The sequence below is a fragment of the Spermophilus citellus genome, assembly GCF_964194105.1.
Source record: "Spermophilus citellus genome assembly, chromosome: 3".
Taxonomy (NCBI): domain Eukaryota; kingdom Metazoa; phylum Chordata; class Mammalia; order Rodentia; family Sciuridae; genus Spermophilus; species Spermophilus citellus.
The window spans coordinates 23,928,362-23,947,798 of NC_138184.1; the positions used below are offsets into that span (position 1 = coordinate 23,928,362).

Here is a 19,437-nt window from a genome sequence, read left to right on the forward strand (position 1 = left end):
TACTGGCTGCCGCACACTCCTACTAGTTTGCATAAAAAATATCTCCAAATATTGTCAAATGGGGTGAGGGTGCAAAATCACATCATACTATACTCCTTGAGAACTACTCTTTCTGCTCAATTGGAGGTGGTCACTGAGATCAGAAGAATCTGCAATGGGTGAGTGGTGTACCGGGAGGCAGGTGGGGGATCAGTGCAATTGCTGGTCACCTGTCTTCTCTATCCTCTACTCTTTTGTCTGGGCTCCTTTAACCGAGAAACAGACAAAAATCCACACACATGCAAACTATTTTCATAAATGACTTTTACTTCTTTATCATTTCTCTTGACAGTAGTTCCTGGCAATGTGCATATAACATGAAGGCAAGCATAAATCTCAGAGGTCATCAAAGATATTGTCCTAATTTTCTTAAACCATTAAAATATTTTCATTTATAAAATTAATCTAAATATAAATATTGACACTAAAGATCAAAATCACTTGATGACAAAATAATTCTTCTGGAACTATAACATATGCTTATGGTTTTTAATAGTAAATTAAATCTTTGCACTTATTTGGCACAAGGAAACCTTTATAAAAGTTCAAATGCCGTGGAGCAGGCTTCTTTTTGTTTTGTTTTGTTTTTTTTGCAAGGCTTACACAGTACACGTTTTTGTCAAAGAAAACTGAAGAGTTTAACACTGGAACACAACAATAGTTGCTTTTCATGCCTCTTAAAGAAAACGTTCTATTTGGAAGTCAGATTTTGTTGTTTTCGAAATTTGTTTTTGTTTGTTTTTGCTTGGAATCACACCAACAGAACAAAAAAGCCAAAGATTTACTTATTTCAAAGGAGTCGTTTCTGTTGGATAACACATACACAGCATCAGCAAGGAGTATTATTGGAAGATACAGAGACCCCCATCAGGAGTGGATCAGGACACACAACTCAGCAGCCAGTCGGGGCTGGAAATGTACATGGCAGCTAAAGAATAGAGAGGCTGAAGACAATGCAGGCTTTTGGGAGGCATTCCAATCATAATTAGCTCACAGGTGTGGTTCTGGCAGATTAACCTCTCTGGCCTTGGTTATCAAATCTGAAAAATGGGTATACTTACTGAAATAGGGATGCTATGGAGATTAAAATGAGAACATTGCCTTCTTTAGAGCTGGCATGTAATAAACTCTAGTCACCTTATTCCCTTGCCTCCTTCCTCAGATCCATAATCAATGAGGAGCAAACACTTAAAAACATGTAAACGTGTTGCTAATGCCCAATTAATTGAGTGAAATTCCAATTCCACTTGCTTGTATTAATACACTCTAAACAGTCATGCAGTTGAGTCATATTCAAACAGGCCATAAACATGCAGTTGAGTGTCAATTCTTGTGTTCCTTAAACTCAGTTTGTCCTTGATTCTTTTCATACTTTCAAATTTTCTAAGGCTATTCCCTAACCATTTTTTTTTAGTCCATAAGGTCATTTTGCTACTGTGCTGAATATTCATTAGGAAATCAATTTTGGAGGACACAAGTTTTCATACGCAGTTATATTTTGCAAGAATTCATTTACCCAAAACTCATTGAGGTGCGGCCATTGCTCAACGGAGTCATGTTGATTCTGGACATTGCCCTAGAAAAAGCTGAGCTAACGGTGGTCTTCCTCCACCCCTTCTCCACTTCTGAGTGAGGACACTCTCAGTAAATCTGAGGAGGAACCCCAAATTCTTAAGGAGACATTGTATCAGATGGACCTGGCATGATGGGGACGAGTCAGGGCTTTCCATTCTGTGGCCTGTGGCTGTAAAGCAAGGGGAATCGCTGGTAATGAGGTGGGTGAGGAGGAGGTAAGTAAGGGACACCTGCATGCTTGATGGTTGAGAGACCCCCAAGTTACACCGTCCTAAGTGCTCGCTACAGGGGCCTTTCCACTTATCCCCTTAGCATTTGTAAGACAAGGGTGCCTGTGAGAGATGTGGTTATGTTGATGAGGAATTAAATGATAATCTCCATCTCCCTTCCCTCCACCCCCCTCCAATAATTTTCCATGGGACAAATGGTTGACACAGAATTCTAATTGAATCAAAGGGACTGAAAAACAAAAAAAGATTTTTTACAGACAACACACAGTAGCAAAGCAAACCAGGAAAAGATGCATCTTTTGAACATGGAGCTCTGCCGTTGGAAGCCAGCATCTTGGTTTGCTGTCTTGGATTCTCCAGGAAGCCTAAGGCAGAGAGTGGGCAAGACCGCAATGCTGAAGTCTGAGGCTGCTTTCTGGGTGAGGTATCAGGACAGCCCTGTGCAGTGGAATGCTGTGGCCACCCCAGGCTCTCTCCTCAGGTGGAAATCCATACGGTATTCGATGGCTGTTGGGTCAAGGCACTGTTGTGTATGGCCGGAGGCAGTGGGTCACTGGCCGTGGAGCTCCGGTGGCGTTAATACAGGGCAGCAGACTCCAGGGCGGGCTCCTGAGGTGACATATGGAGCACACTGTCACCAACCACTTGGCAAATTGATTATGTTTGGCACTATGATCATAGAAAATGATTTTACACTTTCTACTTTTTTGAAATTCATTGAGGTTCTCTTTGTGAATTGGTATGAAATCAACTTTTATGAATGATCCATGGAAACTTAAAAATTTAATCTGTAAAGTATGATGTTAGAAAAATGTCTTAATCAAAGCTTAATAACAACCCCATTCAGGGGCTGGGGTTGTGGCTCCAGTAGTAGAGCGCTCACCTAGCACGCATGAGGCACTGGGTTGGATCCTCAGCACCTCATAAAAGCTAAATGAAGATATTGTGTCCACCTAAAACTAGAAAATATCAAAAAACCTCAACCCTATTCAGATCTCTAATTGGTATTTATTTCCAGTGCACCGGGACTGCCAAAGGCTGATAGGAGAGTTTTAAAATCACTAACCACCACCGTCGATTGTGCTGTTCTGTTGTGTGCAGAATCAAGACGGGCGACTCTCCTATTTCATCAAAATCAAAACATCCTTACTCAGCATGTTCTCTGAATACATCTTGTCTTCAGTTCTACTTTGTTAGAAAGTAATATTCTGCCCTGTCTTTTTATTTTGTGTGTGTGTGTTGTTTAGTGCATATTGTGCCTTGCTTCATTTTTAACCTGTGTGTATTCCTTTAAGGTCATTTATTTTTATTTTACTCAAAATAATCTATCGAAGTGAGAGCCACACAACATTAAACTAACCATTTTCAAGCAAATAATCCAGTGGCTTTGGTATGTTCACAAGATTGTCTGCCCATCATCTTTGTCCAGTTTTCATACATATGCATCACTCCGAAGTCACCCCTTAACCATCAGCAGTTTCTTCTTCTTCCCCACCTCCTCAGCTCCCAGCAACCACTGCCTACGTGCTATCTCTATGAAGGGTCATTAGCCATGTTTTTTATAACCTGTTCCTTCCCTGACTCTCGTGGTCTGCCCTTTAAGTATGAGAAAGCATCTTTTTGGCTCTTGGAAGTAACGGGCAGGAACAAGGTGAAAGGTCAGGGATATTGGCTGACCATGGAAGGGGTGACAAGCAGCTCTGCTGCCATTTGGGGTCACATTGGAATGGCTGTGTCCTCCATGATGCCATCACCTGGCACTTCCATGTTCACAAGAGGGACTGTGCAGGGTGGAGGGGAAGAGGGAGGGAGAGGCTGGTGATGCCCAGAAGGCAACAGAGCAAGTTTGCTCTCACTTCATTCTTGTCCTCCCAGACGTGACCTGCCCTCAGCGCAACAAGTGTCACTAAGGCAGCTTAGCTGTATCACCACTCCTGTGCAAGCAGCACTAAGCATCTTCTGAAATTCTGATGCTTATGTTGGTTTTTAAGCAAATGATCCTTTAACCCTCTCCTGATGATCTCTAGAGTTGGTACAAATTATCTACGGTCCGCACCTTTGCCACGTTTAGGGGCACTGCCGACTCTTAAGGAAAATGACATTAATGGCTAACAAGAAATTTGAGGAAAGAGTGAATCTGGATCCAAAACAGAATAAGGACTCCTACACCTCACCCAGACCTTACACACATATTTTTATTTCTCTTATATCAAACCTGGTTTCTCCAAAGAGCTGGAGATATAATTGAGAGGAGATAATGAAGAGGTGACCACCACCAGGTGGATGTCATTCCCTCTCTTAGACCCTTATCCCCTCACACCCAATAGGCCTTGAGGCCAGGAAGAAAGGATGCTTCCTGGGGTTCTGTTAAAGGAGCCACAGAAGGAAGACTACGGAATGGAGATCCATCAAGAGTGAAAGGAAGGGTATCAGGACAGAGATGATGACATTTACCATCAAATCCTTGGCGGGGCTTTTCCTTTCTTTGGGCTCGTTGGTTGAGGAGCCTTGGAGGATAAAGCTGTGGTTAAATGTTTTCATGGTGGTCACTGAAGATGCCTCCATTTTTTCAGCTAAAAGGAAACAAAAAGGAATAGGCATTACCCAGAAGATGGAGTGGTTAGTAAGGAAGAAAGACGAGATGGTCAAATCACTCAGATTTTTTTTTTTCCCTTGACTTGGCACTTCCTTCCTGTACATTTTTATTTTTATGATGGATCAAATAAGTCAAGGCATCATGGGTGACTATCTGGGAAAAGGTATCTCAGGGATAAACCACCACAGTCCCTAAATTCTTATTTGCAATCCTGAAAAATATAAGAAGCTGTAAAATCTGCACATTTTTATAAGTTTGGAGTCAAAAATCATCTGATTGCAAAACCTGACCTGAACTCACTTGTGGTCACTGAAGGTTCTTGTCCAGCATGAGGAGTGTGAATGTCCCCACGCTTTGCTGTAAGGATATTTGTGTTTTGACTGTCAGATGCTGCCTGGACACCATGTTCCCTTTTTGGTACACAAGCAATTATGGAACACCAAGAGATCTGAGGTTTCAGTTAAAGGACTGTGGATCTGTGATACATTTTAACTGTCCAAAATAGGGGGGTGGTTTATAGACTATCAAAGTAAACATTTGATAAATATTTATTGAATGCCAAGAGGTGAAAGCAAGGTTCAAATGCACATATCCTGACTTTCTATTCCCCTACTGTAAATCCGAATTTCTAGTTTGGCATCATCATTATGTGACTCCTTAATCCAAGGAAATGGCTGAACATGAACACAGGGTGACCTGACTGGCACCACTGGAATCCCTTCCTGGTGGCGCACTGTGGAAGATGCTTTTGGTGTCCTCTATACTTCTTCCCAACGGTCACCATTCCAGCACATTCTAACAGCATCGAACTTCAAGCACCACCACTCTCTTGGAAGATTCAGAAGTACCAGGAAGTTCGTGCACCCAGAAGTATCCCTCAGCCATAATAGATGAGAGTGGAAGGTCGAACGCACCATCTTCCTACCCTGTAGGCAGGAAGCTCTGAGGTGCAGTCAACACAGTCTTCCCGAGGTCCCCAGGAGGATTTAGCTTCATTTTCCCAAAGAAGTAACTTACCAATTAACCTGTATTGGCTTCCTATCTTTCCTTTCCCTGAATCCCCTGCCCCCCACCAGTGCTTCCTTGGAACCACTTCCCAAATAAACTTTTATTCCTATCCTTATCCCAGTGTTTGCTTCTGGGGTGACCAGAAGCAAAGACAAGATAAGGACAAAGCTGGGTACCAATTCCCCATTGTATCTGGTCCTCAAACTCAGATCTCTGAGCTACTCAAAGGAAACAATTCAGCCTTCGTCCTTTGGTAGCTCTGTGGTTCTGGTTTGAGCTTACCTTTCACTGGGGGAGCGGGTAGTTTCCTCCTCTGCTGCCTTGATGTGTCTATGGTTTGTACCTATAAACACGACACGGCAATCAATACAACTTGGTAAAGCCAAAGATATCTTATCTTTTGCACTATCTAGCTCATGCAATGTTCCACCAGAGGGAGCAAGGGACAAACACACCTGGTTCCTTTGCTTCTGATCCCGTTTTCTTGTGAGGTGCACACACGGTGCTATGTTTAAGCCTGCAATGGTCAGGGCTGAAATCCGGCTTTCGATATCAGAAATCTTCATGCAACAGAAACATGGGATCGGTGGGGAGAAGGTACAGAAAGAATCGTTGTTAAAAGCGTTTGGAGTTTATAAAGAACACATCTGCTTTGACGCATGCACATTCATCCATTCAACTTTTACCAAGCATTTCTCTATTTAGTGTTGCAATGAAAAGATAAAATACAAACTTTTCTTTATGAATTTAAATTGCTAGTTTGGTGTGTTAATAACTCTGTCAGAGTATGCCTAGGGATAAATGGAAGCCAGGCCACTATGGGAGAGCTAGCCTAGAGCCACCTAGATGGGCATGGGGTGGGGAGGAATGCTCAAGGAAGACTTCTGTTATGGTTTGGACATGGTTTGAGTGTGTCTCCTAGAGCTTCACATACTGGAATCTTGGTCCTCAGTGTGGTGGTGTGGTGGCGTCGAGGTGGCAGAGGAAGCTTTAAGAGGTGGAGCCTAATGAAAGTTGGTTAGGTCATTCGGGGTGCTTCCCTTGCAAGGGACTGTTGTAGTTTTTCCAGGACCCCAGTCAGTTTCCACTAAAGTGAATTGTTATTTAAAAAAAGCAATCCCGAGTCCCACTGGCTTCCTGTATCACCATGTATATTAGCCTATTTTCATAACTATCCCCCAATGCCTGAAATAGGCTAGCTTTATAAAGAGAAGAGTTTTATTTAGCTCATAGTTTTAGAGAGCCAAAGGCAGGGCATTGGGATCAGCTCACCCTGGTGAGGGCCTCTTGGCTGTGTCACATCATGGTGGATATGAAATGGTGTCATAACAGTGGGAACATGTATAGGAGTAATATATTACATCCCAAGACAGGAAGCTAGAGAAAGATGGCTGGAGCCAGGCTTGCTCTGTTTACAACAATCCTCTGAAGGGAACTGACTCAGGGATTCCATGAGAACTACCTTAATTCTTTCTGTGGGCAGCACCCTCAGTGACCTAAGGACCTCCCACTAGGCCTCACCTCTTTCCACATTGCCACACTGGGGATTATGCTTGTTAAAAGTGTTGTGAGTTTTTAAATTTTTTAAAAAAATTGGTGCATTATAATCATACACAATAGTGGGGTTAATTGTTACATATACACAAAAAGTGTTCTGTGTTTATAGCAAACAAATGAATACTCCAACACATAAACCCTTGGGGGACACATTTAAACCAGATCCAAACCATTACACTCTTTGATCTCTTCTGCATCTGTGTTTCTGGTGTTGTGATGCCATCTGCCATGAGGCCCTCACCAGAGGCCAAACAGATGGTGCTATTTGTTCTTGGACTTTCAGTCTTCAAAACGGGGAGTTAAATAAACTTCTGTAAAAAAAGCACTCTGCCTCAATTATTTTGTTACAGAAATATAAAAAAAAAATACTTATTCCGATTCCACAGGAGGCAACACTTGAACTTTAAAGGGCAAGTATAATTTAAAGATCTTGCTTTCTTCTTCCATAATTCTATGAATCCAAAGCCACAGCATGAGGATTTACAGGCAAGGCCCAGCAGATCCCAGTCCAAAAACCATCCTTCCATTCAGGGGCCAAGTGGCCTTGAAAAGTTCCCTCCTCTCTTTGGGCATCACTTTCCTCATTTGCAACATGGGAAGGTCAGAGAGCTCAGATTTCTTTCCAAGACTCTGAAGGCAGATGTAGAGAGCAAGAGCTCACTCAGTGTCCAGGAAGAGCACTGATCCTCCCCTTCCTCTGGAGTGAAGAAGGCACTGTCCCTGCTCTTAGAAAAGTGCACTATGACAAGTGCTTAAATACATGAACTCATTCATGCTTCAAAATAATTCTAGAAAGTGGGGACTGTTCTCTTTACTGTTATTTTTATAGACGGAGAGACTGTGGCTCAAAGGACTAAGGGACATACCCAACAGCATACCACGGAATGGAGGGGAGAGATGGGACTCACAGACCTTTTGCTGAGATGGTGCTACCTGGGTGTTGCTGGGGCATCAGATAGGTAGTCAGAGGCAGGCCACCAGCCAATGTGTGTGTGGACCACTCCCAGACTGCAGTGCCTCCCCAGTCCCTCTACAATTTGTGCTGCTCAAGACAAATCTTACTTGTGCTGTCATTTACTGAGAGCATCTTTGGACAAAGTCTACAGGGATAAGATGCTATAGGAGGTGCACAGTTGAAACCTGAAGAGTCAGTTAATATGGGAGATGCTTCCCTTACCCCTGGCCAAAGCAGGCAGTCTTGGTTAGACAAGGAAGAAGAGGTATGTGAAGACAAAGCTATGGTAGCTGGTGAAAGAATGCAAGGTAAGCTGCCTGACAGCCAACTTCCAGAAGGAGTCACTATGAGGCTGGGCCCCTCCCTGGCCCCCCAGATGCCTTCCTGTTTGACTCCTCAAATTTCATATTGAGAGTTGCATTCCTTTCATTTATAGGCCAATAAACTGCACAAGTCTTTAAGAAAAATTTCAGGTTAAGATCTTATCAGTCATTTGCAACTGATGTGGATTAGAAGATCAAATTCTTCTCTGGAAGCAATTTTGATGAAGGGCTTTCTCAGAGAGTCCTCAGAGATAAGGTCAATGGGAAAGCACTGTGTTGGCCTTTAATTTGCTGACTGTCAGGTTCTGGAGTAAGAAGCACTAAAACGATCAAGTTTTAGTCCAGAAGACAAAGAACAAAGAGAGAAGAAAGGAAAGTATTGAGGGCTGGTTTTGCCTGTATCTTATCTTAAGACTGCATGCTCAATGAGCCGTACACTTGCTAAAAGGGTACGACCAACTCAACTCTTAAGTTTCTTGGGAGCCAAACCAAAGAACTCAGGGTTGGATTCTATGTCTGGAAGTCAAAAGCCAGTACTCGGAGGAGCAGCATCTTCCAAATACTGAGTTGGTGTCTATTGACCACAATGCTACCAAAGATGCAGTTTTAAGATGCAAAGTATAGAAATATTTTGAACCAGGGGTCTAGTACTGAAGTTATGCTGCAGAGACCAGTGTTTCTGAAACCTGAGCAGCATATGGGCTCCTTTTAAAGGAAAAAACAAAAAACAAACAAACAACAATGGAAACCTGACATGGGCTCCTAAGAGCATGTCCACAAACCCCTGTTTGAGGATTACTTGTTCTGTTCATGATCAGTTCTGATCCATAGTCAAAGGTCAAGAGAATATCCAAGAAAACTGTCAACAACCATCTTCACCAAGTTATAGAGACTACAGGGATCAATTCTGAAACAACCATTTCTAAATCCTGCCTACTCCTCCTGCAAAATATTGGCCTGAGAAACCTATTTATCTGATTACAGTCATTTACTCGTCCCATTTTTACCAAGTGTCCGATGTTGTGCTAGGCACTGGAGTTGCTAAGTTAAGCTGGTCAGCTATAATCCTGTCCTTATGGGGCTTTTAGTCTATGATGGGGAAAACTGGCTTTGAGCAAGCAACAGTGTGGTGAGGGCCTTGGAATTAAACGGGAATCTCCATTGAAAGATCCAGAGCCGGGTGTGGTGGTGCACACCTGAAACCCCAGTGGCTCAGGAGGCAGAAACAAGAAGATTGCAAGTTCAAAGCCAGCCTTAGCAAAAGCCAGGTGCTAAGCAACTCAAATTTTTATTTAGAGACAAAATAGGGATGGGGATGTGGCTCAGTGGTCAAGTGCTCCCAAGTTCAATCCCTACCAAAAAAAAAAAAAAAAAGAAAGAAAGGAGATCCAGATTTGGGTCAGGTAAGTTGTCAAGAGGAAACTAGTATAAGATTTTAAAGGAAATCTGATGTGTTAACACAGTCATAATTTGGGAGAGTAGAAGGCTGTACTTTAAAAAGGAGGATTTGGTGGAATCCTCCACCAAGCAGGGCCTTTTCTTCCTTGCAGGTCCACTCTGAACAGAAAGGAGAATTCTCACCTGGAGTTCAGCATGGTGGACGTGCGCTGCAGCCGTCGCCACCTGGTCCTCCAGAGCCTCCAACTCAGTCTCATTCGTGCCACTGTGGATACAGCGGGCAGCATCTTCCAGCTCACTCAGCTGCCCCTCCAGCCCATACACAGTGCCAGCTGCCAGGTACACCTGGAGAGAGAACATGGCCTTTGAACTCAGGTCTGCAGAGCTGGTTCTGGTGGGACTCCTTCAGGGGACCCCCGGTGATTCGAGGAAGTGAGAGAGAACTGCACTCAATACTGGAGGAAAGGGATGGGAACCCCCATTTATAAACATTCTTCACACTTAAGTGGTAGCATGAGATCTTGTCACCCCCATGTCAAGCATACCTCCTGTCCCCTCCAACTTTCCTGCAAGGAAAAACAATTTGCAAGTTGATTTTGGTAATACAGGACAAAATACATAGAATGAGCTATGTAAATTATGAATTTGTCCAGTGATTCATAAAAACCAGTATCAAGAGAAAAACTTGTGATGGTTTTTTTTCTCAGTAAGAGTTTTGGTTGGCCAGAAATGGTGGTGCACCACCCAGCCTTTCAGGAGGTGGAGACAGGAGGATTGCAAGTTCAAAGTCAGCCTCAGCAACTTAGCGAGGATCTGAGCAATTCAGTGAGAACCTGTCTCAAAATAAAAAATAATAAAAAAAAAAAAAACAGCCTGGGATGTGGCTCAGTGGTTAAGCACCTCTGGGTTCAATCCCTGGTATAAAGAAAGAAAAGAAAAGAAAAGAAAAGAAAAGGAAAGAAAGAAAGAAAGAAAGAAAGAAAGAAAGAAAGAAAGAAAGAAAGAAAGAGTTTTGGTTGGCATTTAGTGATTGAGAAAAATTTAGAAAACATGAAAGGGGTGAAACTGACTTAAAATAATTACAAATTTTGAGCTTGACTAATGACCTTCTGCTTACTTGAAACAGGTTAAGGAAATTAGAAGGAACCTAAGGGGTATAGTAGGGGAAAACTTCATTTCTTAGAAAAAATAGGATGTTAAAGAGAAACATGTGGAATCTATTTGTCAATTAGGATAATTTTGGGAACTACTGAAAATGAGCAAATCGAGTAGTAATTTGAAAGTGGACAAACAGAAAGAATCATTGGAATAATTCAGACAAAAGGATGCCAGTCAGTGGGAATTTTTGTGACAAACACTTTCTCAGCCTAATCAATAATGTGGTGAAATAGCCCACGACACGGGAACAAGATGTATCTAAAGAAGGAAAGTACTTAAAGAGAAGTTCTGGAGGTGTGATGGATGTATGTAAAGTTCTAAAACATGATCACTGCAGTTTAGAGTTGATCTGAATGAAGTGCCTGGTCAGGACTTCAACAGTTCCTGTAATTGGAGTTAAAAATATAACAGAGCTGAGGAAGAGCCAAACGCTTCAGCGCAGGAGTCAAGCACCAAGTGATGGCTGAGTATCAGCCAGGAGGCAAAGAACCCTGAGATGTTCCTATTCTGTCAGTTCCTTGGGCATGATTCATTCATCTGTGTTTAAACTGGCAATTTTACAAAACATTTCAAAGTGGAGCAGAGGCAGGTAGAGGGTGGATGAAAATGAATTTGACTGCATCTCCTCACCAGGTGTATTTATCTGGGCTGTGGGAGCTTCCTGCAGTGCTGTACACAGTGGACCAACATCAAATGACTACCCAGCCACCTAGGGGGCGTGACTTAGTGAATTAAACGTCTGTTGCTATCGCCACATTTCAGCTTATCCTTTTGTATTTCTTTATTGTATTAGGGAAATTCTGTTTCTAAAAGATCTTCACAGTTTAAGATAGCCACTTGTTCTTTGTCAAATGAAAGAAATGATGACTGCTTCAAAGGAATTCAAGTGGAGAAATTCTTCAAAAAACATATCTCTTAAGGTAAAAAAGAACTTCTCTTGACAGGAGAAGAAAAAATAAAGGTGGGGAGTCGGGTGTTGGGGGGGATGCGGAGGGGCTGGGGAGGTAGGAAAAGAGAGAAAGAAGGAGGGGTAGGGTGGGGGAGTTTGGAGTTTATTATACTTTTGAAATACTTTTCCTTATCTGCATAAAAAGGTAAATTTATCTTAATAACTTTAAAGTGTAAACTTACAGTTTTTAAACAGTGAAACAAACTTTGGAATTACTATTTAAACGAAATGAATAAGTGTGGCAAAGGATAAACATGACTTTGGTCTTGGAACCCTCATTTTATCACAAACATGCAAAACTCAATTATTATCATACTGTAGGACTGTAGTCACCCATGGCTGTTCACATTTTGAACATGGTCATAGGCTATTTCTTCTGTTATTATTATTTTTTTCTTCCAAGGCAAAACAGTATGAAATAGCTCCAAGTCCTCAGTAAGGCCAGAATGTTCAGCTTTACTTTGTGCTCCCTAAAAACCTGCTTTCCTGGCATGAGGAGGAAGGGGACATTGAGTGGTTTGTCACAGACACCAGCTGAACAGGAACTTCCAGCCAGAGTAATGGCAGTGCCCAAAGGACTACAGGATGGTGATGGAGGTGCTGGCGGGGGTCATCATGGTGAGGATGATGATGATGGCAGGTATTTCTTGGGCCAGGAATGAGCTAAGGATTTTATATGACTTATCTTATTTAATGTGCTCATGGCAAGCCTTGAGATAGGGACCACTGCAATCACTATGTTAAACATGAGAATATCTTATGTCTTAGGAAACTCAGTGACTTTCCCAGTTCTCACCTCTGGGAAAAGGTGGAACCTGGAAGTGAGCCCAAGAAGGCTGATCCCAGATCCTGTTCCCCTCCCTGCCCTATGATGCAGTGCTTCTTCATCTTAGTTGGAATGTTGCTATGTTCTAAATTTCAAATTTTAGCATAAACATACTACAGTTATTGTGGTTCTAGATGGGCTTGATATTGGCTCTGTTGCTGGTTTGAAAAGACAGAAGTTACATGCCACGTGATAACAAATGGAAAGCACGTGGAAACGTTATTCTAGCAACCAGATGAATGTTCACCTGCAGTTGCTTGCTTAGTCAAGGTCCACATTCATTGAGAACTATGGTTATCTTGTTTAAGCAATCTATATCCTCTTCGAATTCTAGCCACTGGTGACCCCACTGGCTGGCTCCTAGTTCAACAAGTCTTTCTTTCAAAGTCATTCAGGGTTTGAAACTAGGTATTTCATTAAGGAAGGACTTCATAGTCAAATGCCCTAAAATAAAGTGCACTAACCAGATTTCTTTACTGCAGGACTTATAGGTTAATATGTTTCTCAATTTTCCTGGAAAGAGTATGCAAATTTCCCAAACTTATTTGGCCCTCGAGATGCATCTCGTTGGGCTTGGCTTCCATGAAATACACTTCAGGGGACGAAGATAAGATAGTAACTGATGGTATTTCTTTTCTTGCTCTCTGGGGGCAGAGAAGCATCTGAGTAATCATGACCACCCACACAAGTTCTATATCCTCTCTGCTGCTGTCAGTGTTACACAGAGCTTAAGAAGGAGGACCACCATCCTCTGCTGGGTCCTGGACTTGGTGACAGAGCTGGGCTCTCATGGGACAGTTCCACGGCATCTGAGGCCACTATTATATATTACATGGGGCAATATGGGGCAGAGCTACAAGAAAACTGGGACTGCCCCCACTGCCTCTGTGGCTGGGGAGTGTGGGTTACACCAAGTTGCTTGTGTCATACAGCAAAGATGAAAATGAGGTTGGTGCTTGTCTCATCTCTCCCACTCACAGCCCTGTGTGAATCCATAAGGCAGCTGCTGCTACTAGTCACACCTGAGGTCTGAATAGCTGTTCTTGTTCTCTGCTGATCTCCTGTTTCTACCCTTCTGTGTTCTGCTTTGTTCCCTGTTTGATTGACTTATGTGAACTTGGCTCCCTGGCTGGCTGGGATGGCTTTGACCAATGGCAGATACCAGCCGGAGAGTAAAGGTAGGAGTAGGAAGAAGTTGAAAACATTTCTTTCCCTGTAGGCAGCAAGGTTCTGGTGGAAGCCCATCCCCATGGTCAGAGCTTCCTTCAGGTAGCCTCGCCTCTTCCCACTCCAGGTCTCCAATGGCTCTGGTTACACTGCCTGAGGAGTAGTCCCACTCTCTTCTACCCCTGCCCTTTGACCCTGTGGCATCCTGTCACTCTGTCCTCGCCTCACTTACTAGTGCCCTCTTGAACCGCTCCTCTCCCAGCCAGACCAGAGCAAATACAATAAAACTCTTCACAGCAGGAATTTAAAATACCAGGAGAGAGAGAGAGAGAGAGAGAGAGAGAGAGAGAGAGAGAGAGAGAGAGAGACACTCAGGCATTCTGCTCAAGGAGCCGAGCCCCCATTGTATGCTATTGCCAGGTTAGGATTAGCACAGGTCATTGCTGTCTTTAGGGGAGATAAGAGCTGATTTCATACCTAACACCAGGCAGCAGGAGAGAGGAGTCAAAGCTGAAAGGCTCCAGGATCTAAAACTCCCATCCCCCCTCTAATTAAGTGGGCTAACAGCAGTTCTGAACATTTGTAGACTGCATATATGAATGTGGTATTCCTTTATCTTATGCAGCTCTGAAAGCCTCAGAAGCATTTTTTAAAGGTGAATATTCTCAACCAAATGTTCTCTTTCATCTGAGTCCTGGCACTCGGTGGCCAAGGTTCAGGAGAGAATATTGTGGCTATTTCTATTCCTGACAGTCCCTGGTTCCCCAGCAGGTAGACGAGGCTAAGGAATGAAGGCGAGCTCTTTACAACCCAGATGGACAAAAGCCAGGATTTAATTAAATCAGCCGCACCCAGAGTCCAGTTTAAGAACCAGCTCTGGCCGCCTCCTGCTGCTCAACTCAATTCCAACCTGGAGACAGACCAACAGAGCAACCTGCCCAGGACTCTGTGATCTGGTGAATTAAAGTCATCCCTTCTCTGATTAAACTTCCTCAGAATTCAAAGGAACGTAGACTGTGTTTCTTCAGAGATGAGATTTGAAAAGCTGGAGGATGGGGAAGCAGGAGGAGGAGAAGGAGGCAGTTAGCAGTTAGGGAACGGGAGTGGCATGGAAGGTGCTGGATTGGGGTGCAGTCAACTCCAAATCCAGCCTTGAGCCACGGGACCCTGCTGGGTCTTCTGGCCTCTTGAATCAATCGCAAGTGAATGTGTTTTGAATTGAAAATGTTAACGAGGGCTGGGGCTGTAGCTCAGTGGTAAAGCACTTGCCGAGCATGTGTGAGGCACTGGGTTGGATTCTTAGCACCACATATAAATAAATAAAATAAAGGTCCATGGACAACTAAAAAAATAAAAATAAAAAAAATGTTAATGAATCCCCCCAAACATAGTGTCCAATAAAAGGAGCTTACAAAAAGAAAACTCAGCACAGGCTAGACACTTTTCAGTGTGCTCCTTGGAGAGGAAAGAAAAGGCCCACTGTTTTATGTGTACTGTGAAAACGGACCATTGTCATTTAAATTGAGGTGTTGCAGGAATTATGCACCAGCTATCATACTTTGTAAAAAAAAAAAAAAAAAAGAAAAAACATTGCTTTCCTGAAGAATCATATTTTACTTTAATCTCATCAATTATTCTGTGAGTCTTAGGACCATCGGCACTAAAAGAAACTATGTCACATAGACACATTTAAAGAACAGAGCCCCTGTGCATCTGAAATAAAACCTTTCTTTCTTCCTTTCTTTCTTTCTTTCTTTCTTTCTTTCTTTCTTTCTTTCTTTCTTTCTTTCTTTCTTTCTTTCTTTCTATTTTTTTTAAAGGGCTTCATTCATCTGATGCAATCATACATCAGTAAACATTGGCTGTGTCAGGCTCTGAACTGAAGACTAGGCGACAGATGAGAAAGACAGAAGATCTTGTTCTGCAGGAATTTGTGTATCTGGTTTCCAATCTGGGGATGATTTTGCCCCCTCTCCAGTCCCCTAATGTTTTGACAATGCTTGGAGATGTTTTTGATTGTCCTGAGTAGGAAGGTGTTGTTACTGGCAGCTTAGAGGCAGAGGCCAGGTATGCTGTCTGATTGCCTCCAATGCACGGGACAGGTCCTCACAAAATAATTATTCAATCCAAAATGTCAATAGGGCTGGTCTAATGGGAGTCAGATGAATGAGCAGAAAGATGGAAAGTGAGGGATGTAGCCAGATAAACATTTAGGTTTTTATGGGAGTCCAAGGGGAGAGAGTTCTCAGCTTTTAAAAGTGATATGAATACTGGCATTTTTCACCTTGAGTCATTTTGATTTGTTGTCATTGCAACTTTATTCAAAAAATGCCTGTACTAACAGTTGCTGATTTCTGGTAAGAGCATTCACGGTCATGCTCCAAAGGCAGGGCTGACTTTGCTGGTCTGGAAAGATGAATCACTTGCCTGGGTGTGATACAGCTTTGTGGGAAGGGCACATCCACAGGTGACAGTGACTATGATCTGAGTGGCTAATGTCCAGATCTCTCTCTGTGTCACTCTGGGTTTAGAGTATTGGAAAATTCTCATCATCAGACATGTGCTGAAAATACTCAGCAATAATTGTGGATATTTATATGCAAGAATTAATTTTTCCTTCTTTCTTTTCTCACAAGTAGGAGGGTAGAAAAATCAGTTCCTGGCAGATGTATCCGAACCTTCCCCCCCAACCCCACCCTCTGCAGAAGCTGGGTAGGTCCCACTCCTCCCCTGTGTCCTGACTCTCCTGCAGGCTCTTTTCAGGCAATGGAGGAGCTGGCACCACCAAAGACCCAGAGCTAACAGAGGGTCCTCTGTAGACTATCACATACAAACAGGATGAAGGAGGGAGGGGACACTCCCTGCCCCCCTGCCTACACTGCAGTAAAAATGGATGATTTTTTGGCAAAGTATCATCACCAATGAGACTTATTTTACTTCCTTTCTTTCTCAAATGTCTTTTTCTTGAAAGTAGCAAACGTGTACTTGTCCTAGAATGAGAGAAAGTGCATCTGTTATGAAAGCTGGAATGACTTTTAACAACTTATTCCTTTGTGTAGTTTAATGGGAGATTTATGTATGTGTGTGTGTGTGTGTGTGTGTGTGTGTGTGTGTGTGTGAATATATATATTTACATACATATACAATAAATTATGAAACTTATCAACTACATATAATAAATTGCATATATACATAACTATACACTATATATGTATGTATAAATATGTACATAATTTATTTATATTTGGTATTAGGGATTGAACCCAGGGGAGCCCTACCACTGAGCTATATCTCTTGTCCTTATTATTTTTTTATTTTGCAGCAGGGTCTTGCTAAGTTGCTGAGGGTTTCACTGAGTTGTTGAGGTCAGTGTCCAACTTGTGATCCTCCTACCTCAGCCTCCTGACTTGCTGGGATCACAGGTATGCGCCACCGTGTCTGGATTAACATGATATTTTAGAAGTTGGTCGGCGACATACCTGAAATATGAATATCTAATGTTTATGGGGTATTTATTTTGAGCTAAGCATTGCCCTAAATATTTTCTTTCCAGAGAAGAAATATATATTTTAAATATACTTGGGATTAGGCATTTTCCTCTTGATCAGCCAGGTAGTTTGAGAAAAGGGGTAGGGAGGTGGAAAGGGAGTGACGGTAGAGTCTGGGATCTGTGTGTGGTCTGAAAGTAATGCAGGTAGTGCAGCAGGGTCTTCCCCAGTTCTCAGAGTACCTGGGTAACTCTGGAGTGAACTGGAAGCCTCAGGAGAAAGGCGGCAGGCTTCCTGCTTTTAATGGCACATGAAGGCTCAGTAAGAGACAGGTTCTGGTGTTGGTGTCTTCTGTTAGGGGAGCAGAGCCAAGCAGGTGTAATGACGGGGCCTCTTTTGGCAGCAACCCTCATTCCCTGCAGTGGTAACTGCCAATATTCCATCTGGATCTCCTTGGATCTCGTATTCTCCACATACTTCCCTTGACCAAGATTTTTTGCTTGGCCAAACTTTAGTCAGGCTCTGAACCTTCTCCTATTTGTGTACTTCTTTACAAAATCCAGTTTTAGCAAAAGAATCCTGCTTAATTTAGCTAGAATCCCCCATCTTGGGATCTGATCATCTCAATATCTATTTAGGTTCTTCCCCCTTTATCTCCCAGGGAATGTCCAGTCTTCCCTGGACTGTCTTCAGCAAGAATCCTGTGGATTTAGCTAGAACTGCTCTTACATCTGAGGTTTCCTTTTAGTGACTTTTCTATCTAGTGACTCTCACCGTGCTCCTTATCTATGAATCCCCATTTGCCCATGCTATATTCAGAGTTGAGCTAGTGGCAGAGCCCAATCTCTCCTTCTCATTGGAAGACCCCATTGCAGTGGTCCCTATATCTACTGCCATCATCCTTATTAAAGTCTTCCTCATTATATTTTAACCTGTGCTATTGAATGATTTTTAAAATACCATCCCTGTCCCTAAACTTCAGTGTGCCTTTGTTATCAACATCTTGAGTCCATACAGAGGACTTCCTTTGGAGTCACATTGCCTGGGTGCAGAGACCAATGTGCCTGCTGGCTGGAGGGAGTGCCAGTTCCTTTGCCTTAGATCAGGACAACTCTGAGACACGTTACACTTCAGAGCTCCAGGGCAGAATCAGGCTGAAGCTACTCTGGATCTACTCTGTTTGGCTTTTCCCCTTTACCTTCCCTTCACAATTCCTTGGCCAGCTTTTCCTGGGAGAATGTCCCTGCTAGTCACTTGCATCAAATCTTCATCTCAGGATCTGCTTCCGGGGGACCCCATCTAAGCCACTTTCTGAGACTACACAGGTCACGGTGTTGGTGGTGTGTGTGTCCTGTGCTCCGTGATGGTCTACAGCATCACCCGTTTCTTCCTTTGCACACCTTCACCCTAGACTGGGCACACCCATGCCCTCTTACGTTTTCTTCCAGGGAAGTCAGCTGTTCATCCAGTTTCACTTGGTCTGTCCCAAAAGGAAACGTCCCCTTTTCTCGGTCCGAAGGGACTGGCGGGAGCTCCCAGGGCCCCGTAGACTCCGCTATCAACTCCTCTGTGGCATTGATGACTTTCAGGACTTCTGTGGAGATGTTGCAGAGAGAAACAGCAGAATACTTCTGTTTGGTCCAATAACAGAAGGGGACAGAAGACAAGAACAGCACATTAACAATGACACAGAAATTCTACATTATCGTGGCACTCATCCTGAGCTTGATTCTGTAATAACACACAAACATCAATGTGTCAAAGGGATGAGAAGATAAAAAGTCTACACGGCAGAAGGGAACTTAGAGGAGGCCTGGTATGACTTGCCCTAGCTTCTTGTGACTCACAATGAATTACTGCCAATTCGGAGGCAGGAAGTAGAAGCTGCCTGTCCTCTGCCCATTGATGATAGTTTAACATCCATTACTTGATTTTCTGGATGATAGTCTACTTCCTCAATAGAACTTCAAACCACACAGAGAGTGTGGAACTGAGGGCAGCTGTTTGGACTAGGAGTCGAAGACCTGGACTCCAGGTCGGGCTCTAACTTCTCTAGTAATGGAAACTTGGCCAAGTTACTTTCCATTTCCGGAACCCACTATGTCATCTGTATGGAGATGAATGGAGTGTAAAAAAGAGCACTGAGAATACTGAATCAACTGAAGTCG

At 43.1% G+C, this 19,437-nt stretch overlaps 1 protein-coding gene across 3 annotated transcripts in view; it reads right to left on the reverse strand.

Moving 5' to 3' along the window:
• Positions 1-304: 304 nt before the first annotated feature.
• Positions 305-19,437, reverse strand: part of MYRIP (myosin VIIA and Rab interacting protein) — a 335,039-nt gene continuing 315,906 nt past the window's right edge. For 2 of the 3 annotated variants that reach the window (XM_081284475.1, XM_081284474.1), the window contains 6 exons: positions 18,706-18,900; positions 9,865-10,026; positions 5,904-6,008; positions 5,731-5,791; positions 4,299-4,417; positions 305-2,453 (listed from right to left, as the gene is read on the reverse strand). In XM_081284475.1, coding sequence (XP_081140601.1) covers positions 2,421-2,453; positions 4,299-4,417; positions 5,731-5,791; positions 5,904-6,008; positions 9,865-10,026; positions 18,706-18,900 — 675 coding nt within the window. In that variant the 3' untranslated portion in view covers positions 305-2,420. The remainder of the gene's footprint in view (positions 2,454-4,298; positions 4,418-5,730; positions 5,792-5,903; positions 6,009-9,864; positions 10,027-18,705; positions 18,901-19,437) is intronic. The other variant, XM_081284476.1, reaches the window with a different exon arrangement.